Here is a 22,602-nt window from a genome sequence, read left to right as displayed (position 1 = left end):
ATGTATGGATCCGTCGTTTGTGCCTGTGGCTTTGATGAAATCCCCGGCGGACTAGCCGATGATGGGGTATCACAAAATGGCAAGGCAATTCAAGCGCAGCGCCGTGGCTTTGCCCTTACCTCTCCTCAGTGATCGGTAGCATAAAAGCTGTACTCCCACCCTGCGCTGGTCTTTCTACTTTGCAGGAGACCCTCGAGCAATTCTGTCTCTTGGCAATTTGTGCCCAGCTCTGCGCGATTCTTCAGTAGAAGGCGGTGCGGGCTTTTATGAAGGTACTCAGGCATTATTTGGTTACATCATTCACATGGCGGCTGTAGTGGCCCACTTTGAGCCCGAGTAGGTCTCTCATAATAGCAGAAAATCTAATTAGGGCCTTCGGCACCTTGATCAGCCGTGGGACGCCTTTATGGCATATCATAGAATTCAACGGGAAACTTTGTTCCCCTCCAAAATGCCAATAAAGCATTACCTTGCGCATGCTGTTTCATTACTGTCATGAGTGTCTGTTGCGTTGTAATGGTTTTATTCACCTTTTGCAGTGGTTTTAAAGTGTTGTCCTCACAAACACGTTCTCCTCCTTTTATTAGAAGTCTCTTGACCTTTCAGTATTCAAAGGTCTACATGGTGGTGTGTCTCAGGTGGTTGAATACACGCCTTCGCATCCTCATGCCCACGGGCATTGCAAAGCCAAAAATTCACTATCTCATATTGAATCTCATCCTGAATATCGCTGCTCCTGACTTCCTGGGACCTTATTCTGATCCTCTGGTCCGCAAGGCCTTGCAACGCGGCTTCACGGTAGGCCCCAGCTCGCTGTGTTGCCACGTCGTTTTCCATTTTTATGTTGAGGCCAGTCCTACTATATGGTAGCCCCTGCCAGCCCTGGCTGCCATCCTACCCCCCTCTTAGGGTGGCCTCAATCGAATCTTTAATCTCACAGGAGGTGTTGTATCAAAGTGAAGTACGCCCGCCGGGATTTTCGGCTGTTGTGCATTGCAGCCATACCGACACAAAGATTGGTGGTATATGAATTCATACGACTCCGGAATGCATTATGTTGATTCCAAAGGCCCTTACTCGGTGAGCGGGCTTTGCAATGCTCATGTCAAAGGGCTAGTTGCTCTTGATAACTCAACCATAAGTGCATTCGTAAATGGCAGCGTTCTTGTAACAGACGTGCGCCTAGTGGGTATGACCTTTTCCTGCCTGCTCCTTCAATAGGTAAGCCCAAGTGAAACTACTTTTGCTTACTGGGCCATCGCACAGTACGGGAAGGTCACAAAGGACATGAGCCTCCACCGATGGGGGGCTGTCTTGGCTGGGACGGAGCTCTATGCGGGCAACGCATTCTTCCGCGTGAAGGAATGTAAGCAAGACGCGCGTGTAAAGCCCTTCAAACTGTTTTACATGGGGCCATGCAAGTGGGTCGCAACCGTATCACATGGATCTGCAGAGCCAGCCTAAGCTTTGTATATGCATAGCTGAATTTGCCCCTTTTGATGTGTTTTCTGATGTCCAACCTAATTAGGGAACTCCATTTATCCTCATGCCTTGCGATACCTGGGCGCCCTTGGTCGCGTACACGAGAGTGGAGCCTCCTTCGAAACAATTGAGGGCGTGGAGCCATATATGGTAGACTGCAAAGCCCTTGAGCCCTCAGACCCCTAGGGGCCTTTCGTCTTTTTTGGGAAGGAGTGTTGATCTAGAAAATGTGGAGGAGTCATAGGAACACGACAAACACACTGGTCCTAGGGAGAAAAGAAAATAAGACTTAGCAGGCGCAGCTAAAATAATAAAGAACGGTAGTGGGAGGGAAGGCCATTGAGTGATAGACAAACATGCTAAGCGCTGAAGCAACGAAACACATTGGGCAGTGACATTGACACCCAGCGGACACCCGTTGTACCCGTGTAGATTCATGGATGCCGTCTCAATATTATCACTGTTGGATACTTTTAGGCTTGTAATACTTTGTCGCAGCTTCTCTGGCTTTATCTCTTTTCCTTCGCCCGCTTGTCTTTTTTCGCTTTCAAATTTTCCTGTCTGCCTTTGTTTACGGAGGATCGCGCTCAGGTTTTTACGCGGCAGGTGTTGCCCATAACGCCTCTCTCTGTAGAGCTGCTGGAGAGTGGCTGGTCTCTCTTTGTACAGAAGTTGTGGCAGCACTCCTGCACTAAGGATATGACGAAGTGCATAGAGGTGAGAAAGTTCTTTGCAAGACCAGAGTCTTTGTTTCGTACTTTCGCGTTCTCTTGCGTTGAAATCATAACTACGGTGGACGTGGTAATCAAGCCACCAGCCTTCCCTAGAGAATATGCTGTGCTTGCAAGAGTTGCTAGAAATTCAGTCTCTCTGAGGCCGCGCTGCAGCTAGCTTTTTGTTGCATCAATTAAGCATAAAATATACCGGTCGTTAGAGCTTTACTCACCAGCTACAAGCCTCAAAAAACGCCTTCGAAGCACCGACCTCCACAACGTGAACACCAAACATTATGAGTGTGCAATGGTGGAAACACCTGTGGGCTGCTGCAAGGGCCGTACATACCTGAACTCACTGTTTTTCTTTCCAGGATTTTGGAGACATTGCGCTGGCCCATATAAATGTCTTCACTATGAAGTGGACCCAGGTATACCCCCAACAAGACGCGCCTTTTATCCAAGCTGTGCTCTTTCCATGCGTTTCCTGCCATGAACTTGTTTCATTTCGTGGTCTCTAGGGCCTACTAAAAACAAAGACACCTGGTACAGTCAACAAACATGTCCTTTCAACAAACCACATTCTGCGTGTTCACTTATTGCATTCGTGGCTGATTGGCCTCTCCTACTCGTGCATACAGCCAGAAGAAACTGATGAACCAGAAGGGGAGGAACAGCTAAAACGGGAAATCGTGCATGCAACAAAACAAGTGACAAGAGTAGATTGCTTCCAGGTACAGTCCTCATATACCCCTAGATGCTCTTTCTTTTAATAAAAAAGCTAGCTTCTACTTTGCGTGTAGAGAGAGGCACAAAGAATGGCATTTCTGCGCTTCAAGATATGCTCTCTTTCCTGGATGCAGAGGAAACAGTTCCAGTGCGGGCCATTCACTCTCAGTAACGGCATCTTCTTTGCAGCTATTTCCCAAGCAGCTGGAGGAGCTCAGGGTATTTTGGAGGCAGAAGAAGGAAATGGAAGATTTAGAGTCTATTAGCGTTTCTTCTCTCGCATTCGACTCCCTGCTTTGCATTCTTTTATACTCGAGCTCTATGAATTTGGCGTTTATCTGCTTTGGCTTTATTTCCTAAACCGTTGCCTGAGAGTCGTTATGGACTGTTCGGCGAAAATGATACATATGTGTGAGTCAGGGTAGCCCACCTCACAAAAATAGGCACTGAAATGCAGCTTATTATGGCAGAAGCCTCCTTACGTTATTATTACCGGTACTTTCAATTTTTTTAGAAGTGGAGCCTTCTCAACCGGTGCAGCCCATTCTTGTGCGAGCCCTATCGCAGGCCTCTACGGGGACTCCCCGTCAGCGGGCCACCTTCATTGTACTAGTGGAAAAAGTTTTTATACATGAACTGCGAAGGAAGAAAATTTGCCTTCAAGCCTAATACAGAAAAGCAATCGGAGGTTCTTGTGTATTTAAAAACGTGTTCTCCATACCCCCGCCCTCATTCCCTGCAAGGTTTCTGCATGAATCTAGATTGGACAGCAGAAATCACATCTCGCACACTGTGGGCATCCCGAGGTATTTAGTCTGCCTCCAAATTCCAGCTTAGCGCAAAGGTATGGAACGTTCATACTTATGGCCTTAAGCTAACCCTATTCAGCCTACGAGGGAGCATACAAACAAACGAGTCAGTCAGTTAAATTTTTGCTCGATGTTGGTTCATTGTCGCCAATAGAGTAGGAGGCTCCAACTAATCGCTTAGCCCCGCTATAATGCTGCAAGCAAACTAATAACTGAAGGAGCGATAGCGTCCTCTTTTGTCTATGGAGCTCGGAAGGGTGGCGCTTCGTTTTCTGCTGGATGTGGAATGGCGGTGTGCAAAAACCTGGAGAGCTATTCCTCGACACGATTGTGGCAGCTAGAGCAGCATTCTTGGCCTGATCCCTCTAAACCGGATAGCAATGCTCATATACTACAAGCAGGCAAGTCACTCTTTCCTCGTCAGCATGGGTTGCTTCAGCTGCTCGGGTTTGCGGCACTTAGACGCTCACGGTGGCCACAGTAATGGCCTCAGAGGTTTCAGGTCGCAAGATCCTTAGTAATATAAACTCGTTCCCCAGTCTGTTAACATGCATTCTGGTCTCCTGGGGAGAGCGCTTGAAAATGAGGTATTTCGCGACTGTGCATTATTTCCACTTATCAGCTAAGTTAACTCGTTCAAAAAGAAAGGCTTTGATCCTATGGCTTGCTGTTTATAATTTCCAGTTAAGAAACAATCAAACAGGGTGTGATCATCCTCGCATCGCCCCTTAAGTGTCTCTCTCTCTAAACGGAGGCTTCCTGTGAACTTCTCGAGGAGGAACAGAGAAATGAGAAGGTATCTGGCTTCCTGCCAAAACTTTGTTCATAAGATAGCCCCAAAAATAGTGTATAAAGCCATAAGGACTTGTCAGTGGGGAGTAAAACAGTAGCGTCGTGTAGTGTAGGGTGAATCATTGAATACCGAGGTCGTGAGACGGATGCAAATGTAGAATTCAAGGACTTATTCGCTCCGACCTTGTTTACGACGAAGTATCTTTGACGCTGGGTATTTTACTCATGAAGTTGGGATGTGTAATGCATTGTACTATATTTCTGTTATGCCGCCCTAAACTGATGGCTTTGCTGTAAACACTGGTTTCTTCACTGATGATAGGCCCCCCTGGGGGATCAGAAAGAGGGTTTGCTTCCCTGCATTTCAAATTGCCTGTGCAGCGCGTATGTATTTTTAAGTCTTGATGTATGCTTTTATTCTTTGATATCTTTCTACCACTAATTTCGGGACGGACTGGCAATCAAAGAGAATGGCATCGTCTTCACCGCCGACTCCGGCGAAGACACTACGGTCCGGCAGCAGTGGAAGAAATGCATTTTCGGGTATCTAGCCCACATAGCAGCTATTTATTTTCCCAAGGGTGTCCGAGCATCCGTGTATATCGTGTCCTGTCTACGGAGCAGACAACCCAAGGGTTTATTACCCCACGTGGGTGCCTGGTTGGTTCATTCATTTTCACAAGCTTTTTCAAGCGTATCGCAGGAGGCTTTCGTTTGCTCTCTGTGAATGGCCTTTTTCTAAAAGCATGTGTGTATGTATAAATCATGATGCTTCTAGGGCTGCTGCTGTAGGTGCATTTCATGTTTGTATAATATTTTTCTAACGAATTCTGGATCTCGGTTGACCCTTCGTGGATGGGAGCGTTTATGGGTGCTCTTCTATTGCTTCTAGCGTGGAGTGGCGCAGGGGCCAACTCATGCAGCCAAATGGTAGAAAACTAGTGAACTATGCAGAATTTTTGTGTGTTGTTCCTGTGTAGTGTTTCCCTGCTCACAGCAGAAGAATTCTTATTACCTTTGCCTTACCCCGCTTTGTTCTGTGGTTTGATTCAGGCAGGGGAGTCATTGTTTTAGGTATCAGCGTGGTCGTGGTACAGCTCGCTCTGCTCTGCGGCCTTTACATCCAAAACTTGCAACTCTCTGGCGATGTAGCGCAGTTCAAATCACAGGCCGAGACATACCAAGGTAAACAGAGGCAACTATGTGTGCGTGAATCACTCACAATCCTGTGCTCACAAAGAAGCAAGAGAGATTCTTTTTCACGGCCACCTTTTTTTGCCTTTAGTTGATAGCTCCATTGTGTAGACTTATTTCTCTTTCCATTTGTGCTGTGTAGCATTTCTTGCACTGTTTGTGATGATCACCTTCTGCTGGTTCTTAATGGTATGCTTCCAAGATGCTGTGCTGTTTCGACTTGTGGCTACGTCACTGCAGCTCTGCTGGCCCAAAATTCTGACTGCATATGCCCCGCGTGTCCATCTGCTGAAGAAGCTGTTCGTTCTTCTCTTGTATCTCTCCACCAGAAATTTGAAGAGTCTAGTGAAAAGCTCAGCAAAGGAGTAGAAACTGTTAACAAGAAAATATCCATGTATGCGAAAAAGTTCGAATCCTTAGTCGGCAAAGTGCAGAACTTGATGCCCTTGGCTGGATTTAATATCTAGTTCTACATGAGAATTCGTTTGTCCTCATCGATGGGATGTCTATCACGCATGTACTGAACTTCAACCACTTGTACACTCAACAGAGCTTCGTGCATCTAGCCGTCTTGTTTTGGGAGGTTATTCTCCTGTCCAAGGATATTCTCCCAAACAGACAAGCAACGCAGCGTAAAGCCTAGGCCTGACTGAGTCTCCTCCGTGCGAGATGCTTTGAAGTGGCAGGCCTCACCTGGCCTTTCCGAAAAGGGATTGAGGATACAGAGAGGCAGTATTCGCTTTAGTTCTTGACTCATCGATTTTCTTCTATTTATGTGCAAATGTGTTTCAAAGAAGAAGGTAGCAACCGCTCCGTGCATATCGATGTACATAGGGCCTGCCTCTTCTGGCATTGACAGAGCAAAACTGGAGGGAAGCCAGCATTTTCGACATCCCACATATTTTTTAGTCTTACAACCCTGAAAGAACCTAAGAGTTGTAGCCTGGCGTACTGAGTGACGCCATGAGCGATAGTGCGAGCCATGGACTTTCATTGTGTCTACGCCACTATCGAGACTTTACCCATGGCAAGCTCTCCATTGTGCTCGTTTTAGCTTAAGATGTATGCAGTGCATCAAGCAACAAGATTTTACCCACTGCAATATACTCAGTATGCTACTGCTTGCAATTCAAGCACAGTTGCACAGGTAAGTGTGCACTAGTATATGGACTGCAATGATTGTTGTGCATGTCCTGTCCTATACGTAGCAACCAATTTAGAGACAATCGCTGCGACGTGCTCTTTGCTACGGTCCTGTATCATCAAGAGGAGTGCCTCCTAGAGGGAGACTCCGCGGCGGCCGTCTAAGCTCGTCACGCTCTACCGCGGGCGGGCCCTGTCCAGCAGAGGAGACAAACCCGAATTCAGCCTTCAAACGGCAAGGTGACCAAACGATGAGGGACCCATACGGCGACAACAGTCCAAGGGTCTCATGGAGGAAGCCATGCAGCGCCGGCTTCATAGGAGTCACTTGAGCTCCTCACTGTAGGCCTTAAGGTCCAAACCCCCGCAAGAGATGCTGTAGCGAACGAAAAGGACAGAACAAAATCGGCACAAGGATAGAATCTATCAGTGTTGAGTTCCACAAATAAAGCTATGAGGAAGTCAAGCTACACGCTGCACTGTATGTCCACAACAAACAGATTAATGTCGAATGACACACCCGCATCTCCCTAAAAACACCTTGCCCTGCGTACACAAGCAGCATAAAAAAACAGCGCATTGCGCAACAACAAAAGTGGCAAGAATGGTAGTAGCACTGCACTGTGAAAAGATAAATTCGACAACCAGCCAGCTATGTGCTGAGCTCTTCCACAGATAAAGAATAAAGGCAAATAGGAATGAGGGCAGAAAAGGGGTCAGCCAGAAGGAGTACCTGGTCGGAGAGGATCGTAGAGGTAGGCAGGGACAACGATTTTCTTCTTTGCACGGGCCCCAATGGCAACTACAGCCCACCACAATAAGGACACTATTGCTGCAGCAACACGTCCACATGCAGAATCAGTCCACGTAGAGAAAATGCTAAGGAGGCTAAGGGACAGGGGAGAGGGTTAAAAAACGAAGGACTCGCAGAAACGCTGAGTTGAGTCCTGCTCGTTCATCGAAAGCAACCAAAAGCTCAAATTCATTTGGCAGAAGGTACCAAGAGAATGTAGTAGTGTCCATGCGTAGCAAGGCAAAAGCCTACCGACGATCCATCTAAGTCCTGAGGCGTTGCAGTCTGGTAAAATGAGCAGGTCAAGTGTCCACACACCGAGCTGGCAGCAGTTAAACACGTGTGCCAGTCTGATCCAAGTGGGGACTGTCTTCACAAAGAAGCCAATAATGGTCATGAAGGTATTGGGACGGTGAAACATGGAATTTTCAGAATCGTCCCTGCAAAACGAGAGTCCACCAGAGCATGCGTCACAACAAGTAGAGCCTGTTGGGCCAGTTGATAGCTGTTACGATTGCTTCTGTCGACTAAGGCGATGTGTTGAGGCGCCAGTTTAAAACTCACTCTGCTGTGACGATGACAGTAGAGTATGCCCAGCATGTGAAGAAGAAGATAATGGACTGTACGCACACCCCGGAGCACCATGCCTACGGCTTGCCTACTAGGGGTAGTTACAGAGAATAATAGGCCCCGAAGTTTCTAAGAGAGGGCAAGTCTAGAGTGGCGGAGCGAACCAGGCAGAAATAGTGCAAGGAGGGAAGAAAGGGAAGCGACACAATGCGCATGGCAAGCAACTACTGCAAAAACAGATGGAAAAGGGGGAAAGTGGGGGTCTATGGGCCTCACTTGAAGCAGCCACAGTGCCACAAAGACATATACAGAAGATGTCATGGGGCAGGCGATCTCCTTGCTCACGCGTGGCGCGCAGTATGTATACCCTGCAACTCAACGCCAACAGCTCAACCTCGTTAAAAGTACTCTCGACTCTCTGTCTCTGCCTCTACTCTTCAATGTCGTGTAACATGCGTTTGTCATGTTTCATCTGAGCTTCTACCGGTTTAAGCTTTATTCCTGCTGTTTCTTCACACTCCTTTTCTTCAAGGAAACACTCATAGAGGCAATAGAGACAAGCAATCATTTGATCTGTTTATTACTACCCTGGAAGCCCCACATAGATCCTGTAGGGTAACCAACAACATAGCGGGACCCCGTCCCACCAGTCCCTACCTGTGAGGAGGATGGTGGCACCAGTGAAGTACATGACGCCCACCCAGAAAAAGTAAGAAACAATACTGCGGGAAATCAAATGCAGCACACTCGAAAATAAATACAAAACTCTCAGGATTCCATTTGAAGGGGGGTAGCTGGAGGGCTGAGAAAAAGAAGCAATAGGGAGAGGGCGGAATGAGATAAGCCCGCAAGAAACCAAAGAAAGGCACGCACGGGAGGGAAAGAAAGAGAAAGGAGAAACGCCACCACAAAAGCGTATGAAGTGAGCGCGAGACACGGAGAAACTGAAGGACACAGAGCAACCGGAAGCGTGGATCGGCCAGTAAGGCCAGCCAAGTACAACAGGCAAACGCGTAGTCGGTGGCCGAGGCAGTCAACAGAAACGCTCCGACCTTAAATGAGCGATGTCTGTCCAGAAGTTGCGACAACACATGAGACACATCAGAGTCCCATCAAGGGAGTCTGATGCTCCTGCGCACAGAGAGGGGGCCTCCAGAATTGCAAAGCCTTTGTACGAAGCGCAGACTTCCCAGATACACCTCTAAAGGGGCACAATGAGAAGGGTGGCGCTGGGCCGCCTCACGCTGAAGACACTGCTGCATCAAACATTCAGAGCTAAGACTAGGGAAGAGCAAGGCTATTAAGGATAGGGTTGACGCTGTATTGGGATCTACCTTTCGCTTCTTCCGGCATTTTCGTGTATCCAGAGTCAAACGAGGGTAGTCACAGTGAAATCTATCTGCAACTGCGCTTCTGTCTCAATAAATTGCCTCAGGGTATACAGGGAAGCCCTTGGCCCCCTTTGCCGTCCACGGCAAGGGGGGCCGTCTGACAAAGCCTCGTACTCCAGGTCCTGGAGGCCGCCTCAACGGCTCCCCGCTCACTGATGAAGAAGACGGTGACAAGTTGAATTCAGCTGCCTTGATTCATGGAGAAGGGCCCTGTGTGGGCGGACCCATTGGCCCTTGCAAGAGACGGCTAGCTTAGAAAAGGCTCAACGAGGCAGATCTCGGGGGCCTGTCCGCTCTCAAAAGAGGAAGATTGGGACATTATCCTCTTTCTACACCTGCTTTTCTTCAAGCGTAGCTCCTAAGAAAACGAAACTAGAACACGGAGTCCCTTTGTATTGTCAAGCAGACACAGGCGGGGGCCCTCCTGACCAAGGCGCGGGGGCGGGTCAAGTCAAGGAGGGGGCCCCCTCCCTGCCGTGACCTGCCTCGGTGCGCCATTCACTTGTTCTGCGGAATAAGTGGATGCTATCAATAGCAAAAATACGTAAGCATTATAGTATCAGTTTCACCTACACTGCAGGCGTATCACTAACGCGCCGCGCTACGCGGTAGAGACGTCCATGAAAGCAATGGGCAGATTGCAATGAAGAAACACCTATTCAGGGTGCTTTAAGCCCATGAGAATCGGTAGCTCTGTGAATGTACGCAATATCACCCGCTCGCATCTCTCTTCTGCAGGTCTACTGCAGAACACCCCCAAACCTGCCCAAAAGACTACCTACAGACGTAGAATCCATGACTGCTTTTTTCATCCAGAACACCAGCTTTAGGCCTCTCGTGTTCTATATCTGCAAGCCTTAAGCTCTAAATTTCAAAAAGGTTGAAAGATTGGCATCTAATATTGTTAATACAAGGTCCCTGGACCCTGAAATCTCCGAAAGTCGTACATGATGCGTTTTCTGTGGGCGACTGAATTCCCAAAGCGTAGTTTTTCTTGATGACAGCATTGGTGGTAACAGTGCCACAGACTGGCAATAGCACTATGTAGCTAGGTCGTGCTGAGATGCCAGGTAACGCATGTGCACAGACGCACCGGCTGCTGCCGGTAATAGGAAATCCGCAACAGCCTTATTCGCGAGTAAACATCCACAGCACACCTCCTGCAGCCCCCTGCTGCTGCATCCCGTGGCCCCCTGTAGCTAACGAACAAGAGAATCCTTTGGGGCCCTTCTATTCACTGCTTCTGCTCAAGCCCGTTCACTGTTCTTTCTTTTGTGGCGAATCAGCCTGCTGCACTGTGCTCTGTCGTGCCGTTTCATATTTTTGCAGCACCGGCGCTGCGTATCGCATACGGGTGTACACAGACCGAAAGCCTGGCCGGTCATGCAGCGCATCCCATCGCCTGCACCAACAAATTAGAGCATCCGCACAAAGCCCTCAAAAAACAGAAGCAGAACAAGCAGACTCGTAGAAAAAGTACTCCCCCTCCGCCCAGCCCCCCCTCCTTCATCTTCCCTCCTCCATCCTTCTGAGCGCTAATGGTTGATCACTAAACGCGACAACGGCCATGGGGCTGTTGGCGGGGGGCGGAACGGCGTGTTGCAAAGGGCCGACAAAACAACGAACTCAGAAAGAGAAAGAGACACTACACTGCATTCCGCTGTACTGGAATACATGTGCTCGCTCACATTGGCTTGCCGCCGAGCTGACGGATTGGCCGCAGTCCACCCAGATGCCTGGATAGAGCAACTACGCAGATGCAACAGCCTGCCAAGGCCTGTGCCACAGCCTGTAGCAGAAACAGCAACAGCTGCACGTGTACTTCGACGCTGCTTCATGAGGCAAAGAGTTACCAACTGCTTGATCTATACGATGGAGGGGAAACGCTCACGAAGACGGCTGTTGCTCTAACAATTGCAAAAGCAGCAAAGGGAACAGCAGCCACCTGAACGACGTATAAGTATTCCCAGAGCTGCGGCAGGAGCATCGTAACTCCGGCAAGCAGCCCCCCAAAGGAGATGTTGGCTAAGAACAAACTTTCAGAGGGGGGAGCGGCATACCGTCCAAGGAAGAGAGAAGCCCTCAGGAAGTTCGCCTGCTGCAGTCAAAGCACGACGGCCTTCAGTGGACACGCACAAAGCATCGCGCAAGGAGCAGTAACCGACCTTGAAGTGCAGCCAAAGCTGTCGCTGCTCTTCCATTCAGTGGTCTGTGTTCTGCGGCTGTGCACCCCACATATCTGCAAAAATGCTGCACGGAGAGGAACAATGGTGATGAAACACGTGTAGCATGAGCGACTGGCCGCAAACATAACTCCAGCTGCATCGGCAGCAAAACTCCCCAGAACACAACGCATTCCTCACCCCGTATAACTGTGAGGGCAGCCCGCACCAACAAAAGAGCCCCCGCGGCTAGTGCAATGCGCGGGAAGCCCATAGTGCCTTTCCTGGAGCTGTTGTTCGCCTGCTGCTCCCGCGGCTGCCAGTGCAGCACTTCCTGTGTCTGCTGCTCAGACTTTTTCGTTCGTTCCGCCGCCAAGTCAGAGGGCTTGAGCCTGCAGGAGCAGCCGCTGCTGCTGTTCTGACCTCGCACTGGTCGATGTTGCTGCTCCTGGTGATTCTCGTGCCTGCTGCACCGGAGGCTTGCTAGGGGGCCCCCAGATCAGCTGCGGTGCCTACTCGAGAAAGGCAAGAAGGGGCTGTCTGCAGCACTCTACAGAGGGAAAACCGCAGAAATGAGAAAATAAAAAGGAACACGATAAGGGAAAACGGATGCAGGTCTTTGTACAGACAATGGTGATGGATCGGGGCTGGCTACAGCAAGCGCCGCTGCAGCTGCAGCAGCATTTGTTGCTCCTGCAACTGCGAGACATTGAAAGATTCCTTGAAAACACTGGCTCTCGCTTCTCGAAGTTCGCTGCAGCATTTTGTAGCTGAACTTAAGCGTGTGTGCGCGCTCACTGTCACCGCTTTTTACAATCCTTGCTGCGAGTGCAGTTTCTGCACCAGTAGGAATCGTGCCTGCCCTCTCGTCAATAAAGATCGCTGCATTCTGCGCTGCAGTACTACGCATCAGTCCGACAGCAGCACTTGGGGCTTTCAGGGATCGCACGCCTCCCTGCGTTGGGGAGCCTCAGCCTGTCTTTCTTTGTACCTCATACTCTGTGAGGCTTTTTGCGTGCTCCTCTTCCTCCTTGCAACCTCTTCTCTCTCTCCCGGTGCACAAGTGCACTTCTGCACATTTCATTTAGGCTCTGGAGTAGCTCCGGTCCTCATTTGATGCAGGGATCACGTCCGCAAGGATCCACAGTTCGCACGAGAAGACCCCGTCTCTCCGATTCATTAAGTGATGGGGGTGACGAATAGATGCCTCTGCCTCTGGGGAGGCGGACGCAAAACTGCAGCTCAGCGTCAGGTGGATCAAGAAGAAGCAAGGAGGGTAGCTACTGCTGATTTTTAAAAGCTGGGTGTTGCTGTTGCTGGTGTTGCTCGCGTTACCTCTGGCTGCTCCATGACTTGTCGCTTTGCCCATGGCTACCCAGAATACTGCTGCCTATGTTGCTGTCATTGTCTGCGCTCTCGCTTTTTATGCACACTGTATTGCTGGCATGCTTGATTCGCGGCGAGTGCAGCAACGGCTGGAAGCGGCGGAGAGGAGACAGGTGGAGGCGGACACCAGGGGAGGCGTCTCTGCAGCTCGCGCATCTGAACTTCGTGCTGCTGCTGCGAGGGGGGGAGGATCTCTTGTCCCTAATACTCATATCAGCAACATGGAGCAGCAGCAGAAGCCTGGTTGAGGACTGGTGCACCCTCTCATACGTTTACGCTGCCATGCGTACAGTTTTTTGTAGATTTTTCCTTCTCACGAGCTAGGGGTGAAGCGATGCGTTCGCAAAATCGAGCATTCGAAGTCTAAAGCAGTGCAACGTGACGCACTGCTCTCCTATAGGCACCTTACTAACATCAAGAGCAGCAGTCCACCAGCATAACAGAAGCACAAGTAGTTACGCCAACAGCAATAAATCTACTAGCAGCAATAGCTCTGATACTGAGTTATAGCAGTATACGCGAGTTCGTTGAATAATTTGAGCGGAGACTGAGAAATAAGTATATTCTCTAGCAAGCCGAAGCAGCAGGCATAGTTCATTCAATCCGCTGCCTCTACGGTAGTCCCTTCGCCATTTGCATTCTTTAAAGGAGCGAAATTGCACGCTCGGGCGCGACCAAACAGGCATGGAAAACTCCGCTGGCTCAGAGTGTGCAGATGGGTTCAAAGAGGGCACAGTTGCTTGCAACGCTCTCAGGCAGCCTGTCACACACGAAACACGCGGGAGAAGGAGGAAACACGTGCTACTGGGTGTGCGCGAAAGCAGAGAAAAAAAGTAAGGAGCTTGAAATAGCGGTAAAGTGGGGCGTCAATCCATTCTATTCGTACGGCTGTATGTGCGGTGGTTCCGCATGTGTACGAAAAAATGTACGAATTGGCAAAATGCAAGAGGGCCCTAGTCCTCGATGTTAGGGTGGAGTTCATCGAGAACTACTCAGGAACATTGCAGAAGGTATGCATTGGGCCCATAAAAGCATCAAAACACTGCACCTAAGCAGTTGCAATTCCATCCTGAGCTTCACGGCCTCTTCCTGTGAGGTATTTTCCATTTAATTGAGCTAATAATGAATAGTATTAAACGAATTAAAAGAAGATATCTAATGTCCTGCAGAGATATCTGGTGCTTGAATCCTTTCTACTGCAACCGACAGCAGCGCCCACAGTGCTCCACTTCTCTATACCATGTGTGGCGCACTGCCTCTTGTTTGCTACTATTTACCGTTTGAGGCGTAAAACACATCGCGATTCCTTATTTTGATTGAGTTTTCCGCTCAACTCTTGTTTACTACCTCATCTGCAAATAGAAAATGTCGTGCGATCTGGGCGTTTACGGTCTCGCCGTAATGGGAGTTAATTTGGCCCTCAATGCAGCAAGCAAGGGTTATACTGTTTGTGTCAGCAATAGATCGCCTTCTAAAGTCGATACAGCCATCCAACGCGCAAATGAAGAGGGACTCACAGATAAAATGGTCGGCGTCAAGGATATGAAGGAATTCGTAAGCTGTGAGGGAGAGAGTGTGTGGAGTGGGACAGAGTAACGGGAGGGAAAAACAAGAGGAAGCACTCATGAATAGGGAACGTAAGGAGCTACAGTAGGACCTATGAATGTGCACGTCTCTGTTGTCTTGTATTATTTGGTGATTGAGACCTTTTGGAGTCTTAAGCTTCGATATGCACACAAGGCCCTGTTGTTGCTATAAACCCAGTACCCGCTCCCTCCTATGCGTCTTCTCTTCATGCGACCAGTTCTCTCGCCTGTTCCGCCATTATTCGTTCTCTGTTTGCCTCACATTTCCCCTGCCTTTCGTAGTCATGCCTAGTCTGCCGGCTCGAGACCTGCCTCAGTGAGTTCAAGTTTCCCTGTGCAATCGCTTCCAGGTTGAAAACATCAAGCGCCCTCGGCGAATCGTTATGCTTGTCCAGGTGAGCGCACACCTTGAAAGGAGGGGTGGTATGAGCTTCCGCTGCAGTAGCGCCTGGTGCGCTTCATGTTGTTCTGTGCCTTCGCACGCTCCCCAAGAGGGCTGCAGGAATAGGAATTCCACCCCAAGGCTCATAGAGCCTCTCCTAAGATTCCCAAGCAGCTTATGTGGATTCCTAAACGGTTTTGATGACGGCTTACTAGACGAGTGTTCAAGCAGTCTGCTTGTTTTCCTCAGGCTGGTGCCCCTGTCGACGCACTAATTGATGGCTTGCTGCCTCTTCTCTCAAAGGGCGACATTCTTGTAGATGGAGGGAACGAGTTTTATCAGAATACAGAACAACGGATTGCGCGTTGCAAGCAGCATGGGATTCTGTAAGCGGAAATTAACCGAGCGAGACACCGCCTTTTTGCGCTCCTGCCGATATGCTATTATCGTGTTTCTCTGCCTCTTTTCAACGCGGCAGGTTTTTGATGATGGAAGCTTCTTTTCACGCAACATAGGCTGTTGCTAGATGTTCTTGCTCCACTCCTGGCAGCCTCCCTCGTTTCTATGATCAGATGTGCATGTTTGCTGCGGCTCTGAGAGGATATCGGTTCGTCTGCCTCTGGTGCTGCTCACGCAGCTACATGGGAATGGGTGTCAGTGGAGGCGAAGAGGGAGCTCGTCATGGACCTTCTCTCATGCCCGGAGGCGACAAGGAAGCGTGGCATGCGTTGAAGCCTATTCTTCTCCCGATTGCCGCACAGATAGATCCCAGCAAAGCCCCAACAGGCCCTCAACCGCAGTTCAGTGAGGCACAAGTACAAAATGCGTGCGTCGCCTTCCTCGGACCGGGAGGCTGCGGTAACTTTGTGAAGATGGTGCATAACGGCATTGAATATGGCGACATGCAGCTCATTGCAGAGGCAAGAAAACCCCTAGCAGACGCCTAAGCCACGTGCGGGCCTAGCAGGTCTGCCGAAGGGGCACTACAGTTCGCGTAACCGTGTAGCGGCGCGGCATGAAGCCTCTTGCATGCGCTTCGGGCGATTCTTGGAGCCGCTGTCGAGGGCGTTCTAGAGACTGCCCCCGCGATGGACTGATTCCACCTTTCTTAATATCCCTGCGAGTGCACCGAATCCGTCGCTTGGGGTGCTTCTTTGGTCGGTGCTATTCAGGTGTACAGTGTTCTGCGGCACTGCTATGGGATGACAAATTCTGAATTGGGAGATCTCTTCAGCCAGTGGAACCAGACAGAGCTCAATTCTTATCTCATCGAAATCACCTCGCATATCTTTAAAAAGAAGCAGGGGAATGGTGAGGCATTCATGTTTTGCATCTGCTGATGAGGAACCGCCGTTGTTCCAGAAAGCAACGCGCTGCAGCTGCTGCTTCTACAGCAGTTGCGCTGCGCTGCCGGGCGTAATAGCACTTCTGCATCCGATGATCTTGCTTCTGCAGCTGGTGATGTGGTGCTCAGAGTACCTGCTGGACATGATTTTGGATACGGCTGGCAACAAAGGAACGGGCCGATGGACGGTGCAACAAGCAGCGGAGTGGGGGGTTCCCGTGCCTTGTCTTGCTGCAGCACTGGATATGCGGTATGCGTCGTTGCGGTGTATAATGCATGATGCTTTCTTGGCTTTTTGTCTTCGTATCTTGTGCTAGTGCCTCTCTTGCTGAGGATGTCAGGTTTAAGGGGAGGGGGTAAAGCAGCGAAAGTAGTCCACAGGCTTCAGAATCGCACGTGTCACCACACTTAGGACTCCCTCGTTTCTGCTTCCCGCAGAAGTGCCTCCGCGGAGGCTGAGGGCATTATTTCCATCCTAATGGTACATGGAATGTAGCCGCACGAGCAGCGTTGCATTGGAACGGTTTAGGAGGTGGCACTGCAGCCAAATCGAGAGGCTACAATAGCAGATACCGGGAGGCTCTCTCAAATACGAGGGGTGCAACCAATGAGAAGCGGTCATGGCTCTTGGACACTAGGAACATGTAGTCACACCTTGTGAATAAATCCACTGGCGCATGTGCTGCAGCTATATTAGCGCCCACCGCGGCTTGCGGGAGAGGCTTAGCAGTTTGTACACACAGTGCATGAATCCGCAAGGGCAAAATAAAGAGGGACAAAAGATGCCACCCCTAGGTAGGGAAGTAATATTCTGTTCGTGTCAAAGTCTGATTGATTTTGTTTGGTGCCTCTAAGTTTCATAGAGCGGTCGCATGTTTCCTGTCGTTTCCTCTATGATAAAGCTTGCTGTACCCCTTTATGAACCGAGAATACATGTAGGTATCATACTGAATATACATATCAGGGGGAAACAATTTTTCATCAGTGGTCTCGGAGTCCAACATGTTTGCCGTGGTTGTGAACAGGCTTAATCAATTCAGCCGTTCTTCTTAGTGCCCCTGTCGAAATAATGTGGCGCATGCACGTCTCTTCGTATCCGTCCTTCTATTTGTAGGCATAACGATGCCTGGTACTGCGATATCCTTTTTGTTGGTGTCTAGTGGTTCGTGCCATGTGTTTCGGTGTTTAATTTCATCTCTTTTCCCTTTTCAAACTCCAAGTCTGAATTCCATTTTGACAGGCTGTTGCTGCTTTGCGGAATGCATCTCAGACGACATTAAGAGCTCGCTTTACGTAGCAAAGATCTGCTGCTACGCCCAGGGCCTCCATTTGATTGCCACTGCGTCCAAGGAAAAGCAGTGGGACCTCAATCTGGCTGAGGTGTCTCGCATATGGAAAGGTAGCAGGAAATTTTATGACTGTGCATGCAATGCTTGTGAAGCCCATAGGGATTCAGATTGTTTTGGCATTAATAGTGGAGTGGCATTACGAAGAGGAAGGCAGGACGTTTGTTATTAGGATGTGCATTTTGTACTGCTCCGTCTCATGGTTGGGCTGCAGCGTGCTCTGCCCTTCGCTTTTCTTTTTGTTAATCTCTCGCTTGCTGCTTGTAGGGAGTGTTTAGTGCCACATCTTAAGACGGTTCTTGCCATGTATATTGCCACAGCACATACGATCTGCACTCGAAATAGCCGGAGGTGTGTGCACGCTTGGATTTGCGTATGCTTGTCCGCTTGGGCTTCTGGCTGGCTTTCTGATAGGCGGATGCATCATTAGAGCCCGTTTCCTGAATGTAATGGAGAAGGCCTTTAAAGAAAACCCGCAAGTTGAAAATCTCCTTCTTGTCGACAGGTTAGCGGAAGGAACCAAAGGCAGAGCCAGTGTGACTGCTGAAGGCGCTACGGGGGGTAGTGAACTCTATGACGAAGACAAGAGAGGACAGAGAGAGTTGCTTATGCTCTGTGAATGCCATTTTTTCTTCAGTATCCGGACGGAGGTGGCACGTCACTTGCCGGCTCTGCGCCGCGTGCTGGACATGGCATTAATCCAGCGTCCGTGTGCTGCACCTTCTTGTTCATCGTCGGCTCTTCTTCTGTCCCTCCCGGCTCTGTCGGCGGCCTATCACTATATCACTGCCTTCACGAGCGCTTCCCTCCCGACAAACCTTATCCAGGCGCAGAGAGATTGTTTTGGGGCTCACACGTTTGAAAGAAAAGACAAGCCAGGCGAAAAAATCCATGAGAAGAACTGGCTGGCCTGAGAGAATTTCCTATGGAAGCGTAAGAGGAAGAGGAGGAGGCGCAGAGGCACGAAGATCTATTTGGGTCCGTGTCGCATAAATATTATGCACATGCATGAAAGTATATTTGTGGAGAAAAGGCGAGGCTTGTGGAATAGCCTTGCAGGTTTCTGCTGCGTAAGCGCATTCTAAGCGCTTGTTCCCTCTCTGGTTCTCTTTTTCTTCCACGTGACGCGTATCGGTGGGCGTCCCTCGAAGGAGAGACGAGAGTCCAAATAGTTGGCTGCACGAGGAGCCGTGGCCTATAATGGCGACAGCGAGAGGAAGTCTGCAGCACAGGGCCGATCGTTGGGGATTTATCCACCTTTCTCTTGCACCGATTGGCGTTCCCTGGTCGACAAGCTCTCCTTTGCCGAATGGCACATGCTCTAAACTGTTCGCAATGAAAGATATAGTACACATCTGTGTAGATCTATATGCGCATGTGCGGACTCGGTCTTCAGTCGACCCTTACAGGCACCTCAGCAATGCTGCGACTTTAGAGCCTCTCCTGCCCATTTACCAGGGGGTGTTTTCTTCCAGAGGGCATCCCTCCCTGTTGCTGGCGTCTTCTCTAGTGTTGCTTATTAGCAGCTCCCCTAGCTCTCCCACCCATGTTACCTCGTCCTAGGAAAGGGCAGAGTGACCAAGAAACTGCTACTCCCTCGTTAGCGGGGTCAGCATGCTGGCACGCCAGAAGAACGCCATGGGCGCACACGAGATTCGAGAAGATGCGACAGAAGCGAGGTGCTGAATAACGGGAAGGATGAGCAGGGATGCGTTTATGTTAGGGGGGTGGCGGGGGGCAACAACAGAAGGGAGAAAGGCGGCAAGAGGAGGCGTTAGCAAGGGGAAAATGACTAAGGGGGAGGCAAGAGGGTAAATGCATGCGTACTTCGAGAGCGGCACGAAAGAAAGGAGTCAAACAAACTTCGTGGCTCTGGAAAAGGCGCGGGCATGCATGCAACTGCCTCGCGAGAAATGGGCAAAAGAGACACAAGAGGGACTCATAACGAGAGGGGTTGAGTGGGAAGAGAAGATGTTCTATAGCGCTACTTAAGGTACGGAGCAGATCCCGAAAACCTGACATGGATGGGGTGGTGGTCGAGTGGGGCCCCATCAGATAAAACACGGCATGTGAGAAGCCTAAAGCTTCACTTCTTCTTCGGCCATTTGAAAGAGCGGTCTAAAATAGCGACAGGGCACGCACGAGCTCATTAAGAGCCAACTGCGAGGGGAGGCGGAGCCGCATAGAGTGTCACTGCCCTCTGCGACCAACCATTCTGGCGGCTCTGCGCTCTGCATCCCCGATGATGCGCAAATCGCTGCGCCCCTGTGCTGCTTTGGTCGATGCGACTATACTAGGCTGCACTCGCAGTGCTCCTCTTCAGGAGCCTCTGTTTCAACTAGGCCTACGCCTTGGGCTTGGTGCAGAAAGCGCCGCAGGGACTGGGGTCGATAAACCAACAAGCTGGCGCCACAGCCTTCCCACTTGACCCCTACTTCTGCCTTCTGCGGCGCTTGCCGCTCTACGTGCTTGAGAGCCTCTGCCAAGGCCCTCTGTTGCGCGTAGCAGTCCACTGGCCAATCATTCCACGCAATATGCAGCACTTGCCAGCCGCAGCTCCGCAGCAGCCGGTGCTTTAGGGCGGTTCTTACATCATACACCAACGGAGAATTCTCGGGGGGAGCGCCTTCCCCGCTGCTCAGAGATCCCCACAATCCAGTGCGGGAGGTAGAAGACTCGTGGGCCTTTGTGCCCGTCCCCTTGCGGCTGCTGTAAGGATCGCGAGGCAGTGCCGCGAAGTCATCTGCTGCTCCGCCACTGCTGCTGCTGCCGCCATTTCTGAAAGTGCGCGTGTGCTGTGGCGGGGGTCTCATGAAGTGTAAAGGCCCGTCAATTTCAACTATGCAATGTCGGTCTTTCAGCAGCAAATCCGCTTCATAGGGACCCACTGGGGCCTCTTGCTGTACAGACACTCCAAGCGCCCGTGCTGCAGCAGCGACACTCGCGTGCTGCTCGCTGCTACTGCTGCGACACAGTCGACTGCTCCCCCCCTTCTCCAAAGGCCACCGCTGCAAGAGCGCCACCAAATCTTTCACGTCCTGTAGAGGGCCCCCCTCAAAGCCTTCCTTCCCCGGAGAAGATGCCTGCTCCCCACCATACCGCTGCTCCGAAAAGACGCCTTCTCGCGCAGAAAAAGACATGGGGAAAGTGGGGTTTCCCTCTGCACATACCGACTGCCCCAGGGCCCTTGCCAGGCGTGAGCGTTCCACGCCCAGTGCAAGGGCGGCGATCTGCAACTGCCGCAGCAAGAAAGCACTTGGCAAGCCAAGGCATCGCGTAGAAGTGGCTGCCGCTGCTGCACCTCCTACACGCGCCGCTGTAGGCCACTGTAGTACAGAGGCTGAGGCACGCAATACGTTGAGCAGCACGTCGTCTTGCAACTCTGACAGCCTACTGCAACTGCTCGTGCAGCTCCCACTGCTGCCGGTGACTGCGCTGCTCCTGCTGACTGCGTTAGAGCCAGAGGCTGTAGTGGACAGACAGTGCTGTTCTGTGTGCTGCTGCTGCTGTTGCTGCACCTCGAGGGCGTCCATCTGCCACGGCGCAAAGGCAACACAGCACAGCGCGAGTTGACCAAAGGCGACTTGTGCTGCAGCGGGCTGCCGCTCCTGCTGGAGCAGCAGCCAAAATGCATCCCAGTCGGCGAGTCGCAACAGCAGCTGTCTGTACAGCGGGGCGTCATGCAGCAGCAGCCGTGTGCTGCAGTGCAGCAGCAACGCCAGCTGCAGCAAAGAAGAGCTGCTCTCGACTTGTTGCTGCAAGATGGGCAGCCGCAGCAGCACCAAATAGCTCTCTCGCAGCTCCGTCAGCTGTAACCGTGTGCATGCATGCAGCAACGGCAACGCAAGGCCCAGACACCCCGTCGGCTGCAGCGCCTGACCCTGTTGTTTCTGCTGCTGCTTTGAGAGATTTTCTAACTGCTCGGATGCAGAGTGCAGGAAAAGGCGGAAGGTGGATCGCCTCAGCTCTGCCGGAGTAAACGAATGCTGCTGCTGCAGCCCAGAGCTTGCAGCTGCTGCTGCGTCCTCGTGTGTAAATCGCCAGAGGGAAAGAGTATGTGCGGCGGCACCGATCTGCCGGAGGGAGAGGCAGCGGAGGTCCCTCCTAACGTGTTTGTGGAGCAACTGCAGGATTAAGAGAGCAACATCGCTGGTCGCACCGTTCTCTCCGCCACGCAGAGAGGGCAAGCATTGCCGCAGATCCAGTTGCTGCAGTGCAGTCGCAGCGAGCACCAGCTGGCCTGCAGACAGCTGCTGCAGCCGCTGCTCCCCCCGCCACAGCAAGAGCGAAGGCGGGAGGTCCCCATGCCCCCATCCGAAGCCTCCAAAGACGGAAGGAGAAACCGAGACAGGCGCATCGGCCATCTTGCCTTTCATCTTTTTGGCTGCTGCTGCGAGACTCTTGAGACACTCCAGCCATTGCAGGGGCCCTGCGCTGTGAAAGCGTTCGGCAGAGAAGGGTGCAGCAGTGCCCTTAGCAGTGGGCTGCACAGGAGGGGCGCCAGCCGAGCGGTGATCTCCCCTACGGACAGCCTGTGGCTCTTCGCCGGAGACGGCAGGCTTGCTGCTGGTAAGCCGAAGTGTGCTTCTTGCCGCGCTGGCGACGCTGCTGCATCCCGACGCATAGCAGCAAACTCCAGTTTCCATCCAGAGGGATGTGGGGAGATGCGCTCTAGAAGGAAGACCCTGGAAGACGCCCTTCTGCATACCCATGAGACATACACGAGGGGCCCCTCGGTGCGCCACTAGAGGCGTCCGCATCGGGGGAACCCGTGATGGC

At 51.1% G+C, this 22,602-nt stretch overlaps 5 protein-coding genes across 5 annotated transcripts; 3 read left to right on the top strand and 2 right to left on the bottom strand.

The window, feature by feature from the left end:
- Nucleotides 1–3,190, top strand: LOC34621355. Its single transcript, XM_026335662.1, has 10 exons — nucleotides 1–79; nucleotides 186–336; nucleotides 639–798; nucleotides 1,000–1,080; nucleotides 1,222–1,366; nucleotides 1,529–1,632; nucleotides 2,074–2,199; nucleotides 2,570–2,626; nucleotides 2,717–2,929; nucleotides 3,059–3,190. Exons 1-10 carry the CDS (start codon nucleotides 1–3, stop codon nucleotides 3,188–3,190), a joined length of 1,248 nt encoding a protein of 415 aa, XP_026191447.1.
- A 1,805-nt stretch (nucleotides 3,191–4,995) lies between these two features.
- LOC113146909 lies at nucleotides 4,996–6,186 on the top strand. The gene is made up of 3 exons (XM_026335661.1): nucleotides 4,996–5,068; nucleotides 5,579–5,720; nucleotides 5,862–6,186. The coding sequence occupies exons 1-3, from the start codon at nucleotides 4,996–4,998 to the stop codon at nucleotides 6,184–6,186; spliced, it is 540 nt and encodes a 179-aa protein (XP_026191446.1).
- Nucleotides 6,187–7,211: 1,025 nt separating this feature from the next.
- Nucleotides 7,212–9,578, bottom strand: LOC34621356. Its single transcript, XM_026335660.1, has 9 exons — nucleotides 9,543–9,578; nucleotides 9,278–9,426; nucleotides 8,883–8,947; nucleotides 8,502–8,593; nucleotides 8,220–8,275; nucleotides 7,908–8,095; nucleotides 7,596–7,694; nucleotides 7,383–7,408; nucleotides 7,212–7,238 (listed from the first exon to the last, which is right to left on the bottom strand). Exons 1-9 carry the CDS (start codon nucleotides 9,576–9,578, stop codon nucleotides 7,212–7,214), a joined length of 738 nt encoding a protein of 245 aa, XP_026191445.1.
- Nucleotides 9,579–14,529: 4,951 nt separating this feature from the next.
- LOC34621358 (6-phosphogluconate dehydrogenase, decarboxylating 1) lies at nucleotides 14,530–18,737 on the top strand. Its single transcript, XM_026335659.1, has 9 exons — nucleotides 14,530–14,718; nucleotides 15,101–15,145; nucleotides 15,382–15,518; nucleotides 15,770–16,052; nucleotides 16,305–16,443; nucleotides 16,607–16,727; nucleotides 17,166–17,321; nucleotides 17,698–17,876; nucleotides 18,238–18,737. Exons 1-9 carry the CDS (start codon nucleotides 14,530–14,532, stop codon nucleotides 18,735–18,737), a joined length of 1,749 nt encoding a protein of 582 aa, XP_026191444.1.
- A 1,374-nt stretch (nucleotides 18,738–20,111) lies between these two features.
- LOC34621360 lies at nucleotides 20,112–22,469 on the bottom strand. Its single transcript, XM_026335658.1, has one exon. The coding sequence runs from the start codon at nucleotides 22,467–22,469 to the stop codon at nucleotides 20,112–20,114; it is 2,358 nt and encodes a 785-aa protein (XP_026191443.1).
- Between the last annotated feature and the right edge of the window lie 133 nt (nucleotides 22,470–22,602).

This window comes from Cyclospora cayetanensis, unplaced genomic scaffold (genome assembly GCF_002999335.1).
Source record: "Cyclospora cayetanensis isolate NF1_C8 unplaced genomic scaffold, CcayRef3 CcayRef3_contig_76, whole genome shotgun sequence".
Taxonomy (NCBI): domain Eukaryota; phylum Apicomplexa; class Conoidasida; order Eucoccidiorida; family Eimeriidae; genus Cyclospora; species Cyclospora cayetanensis.
The sequence above is the reverse complement of the archived record's forward strand: the minus strand, read 5'-3'. Positions and strand labels throughout refer to the sequence as shown.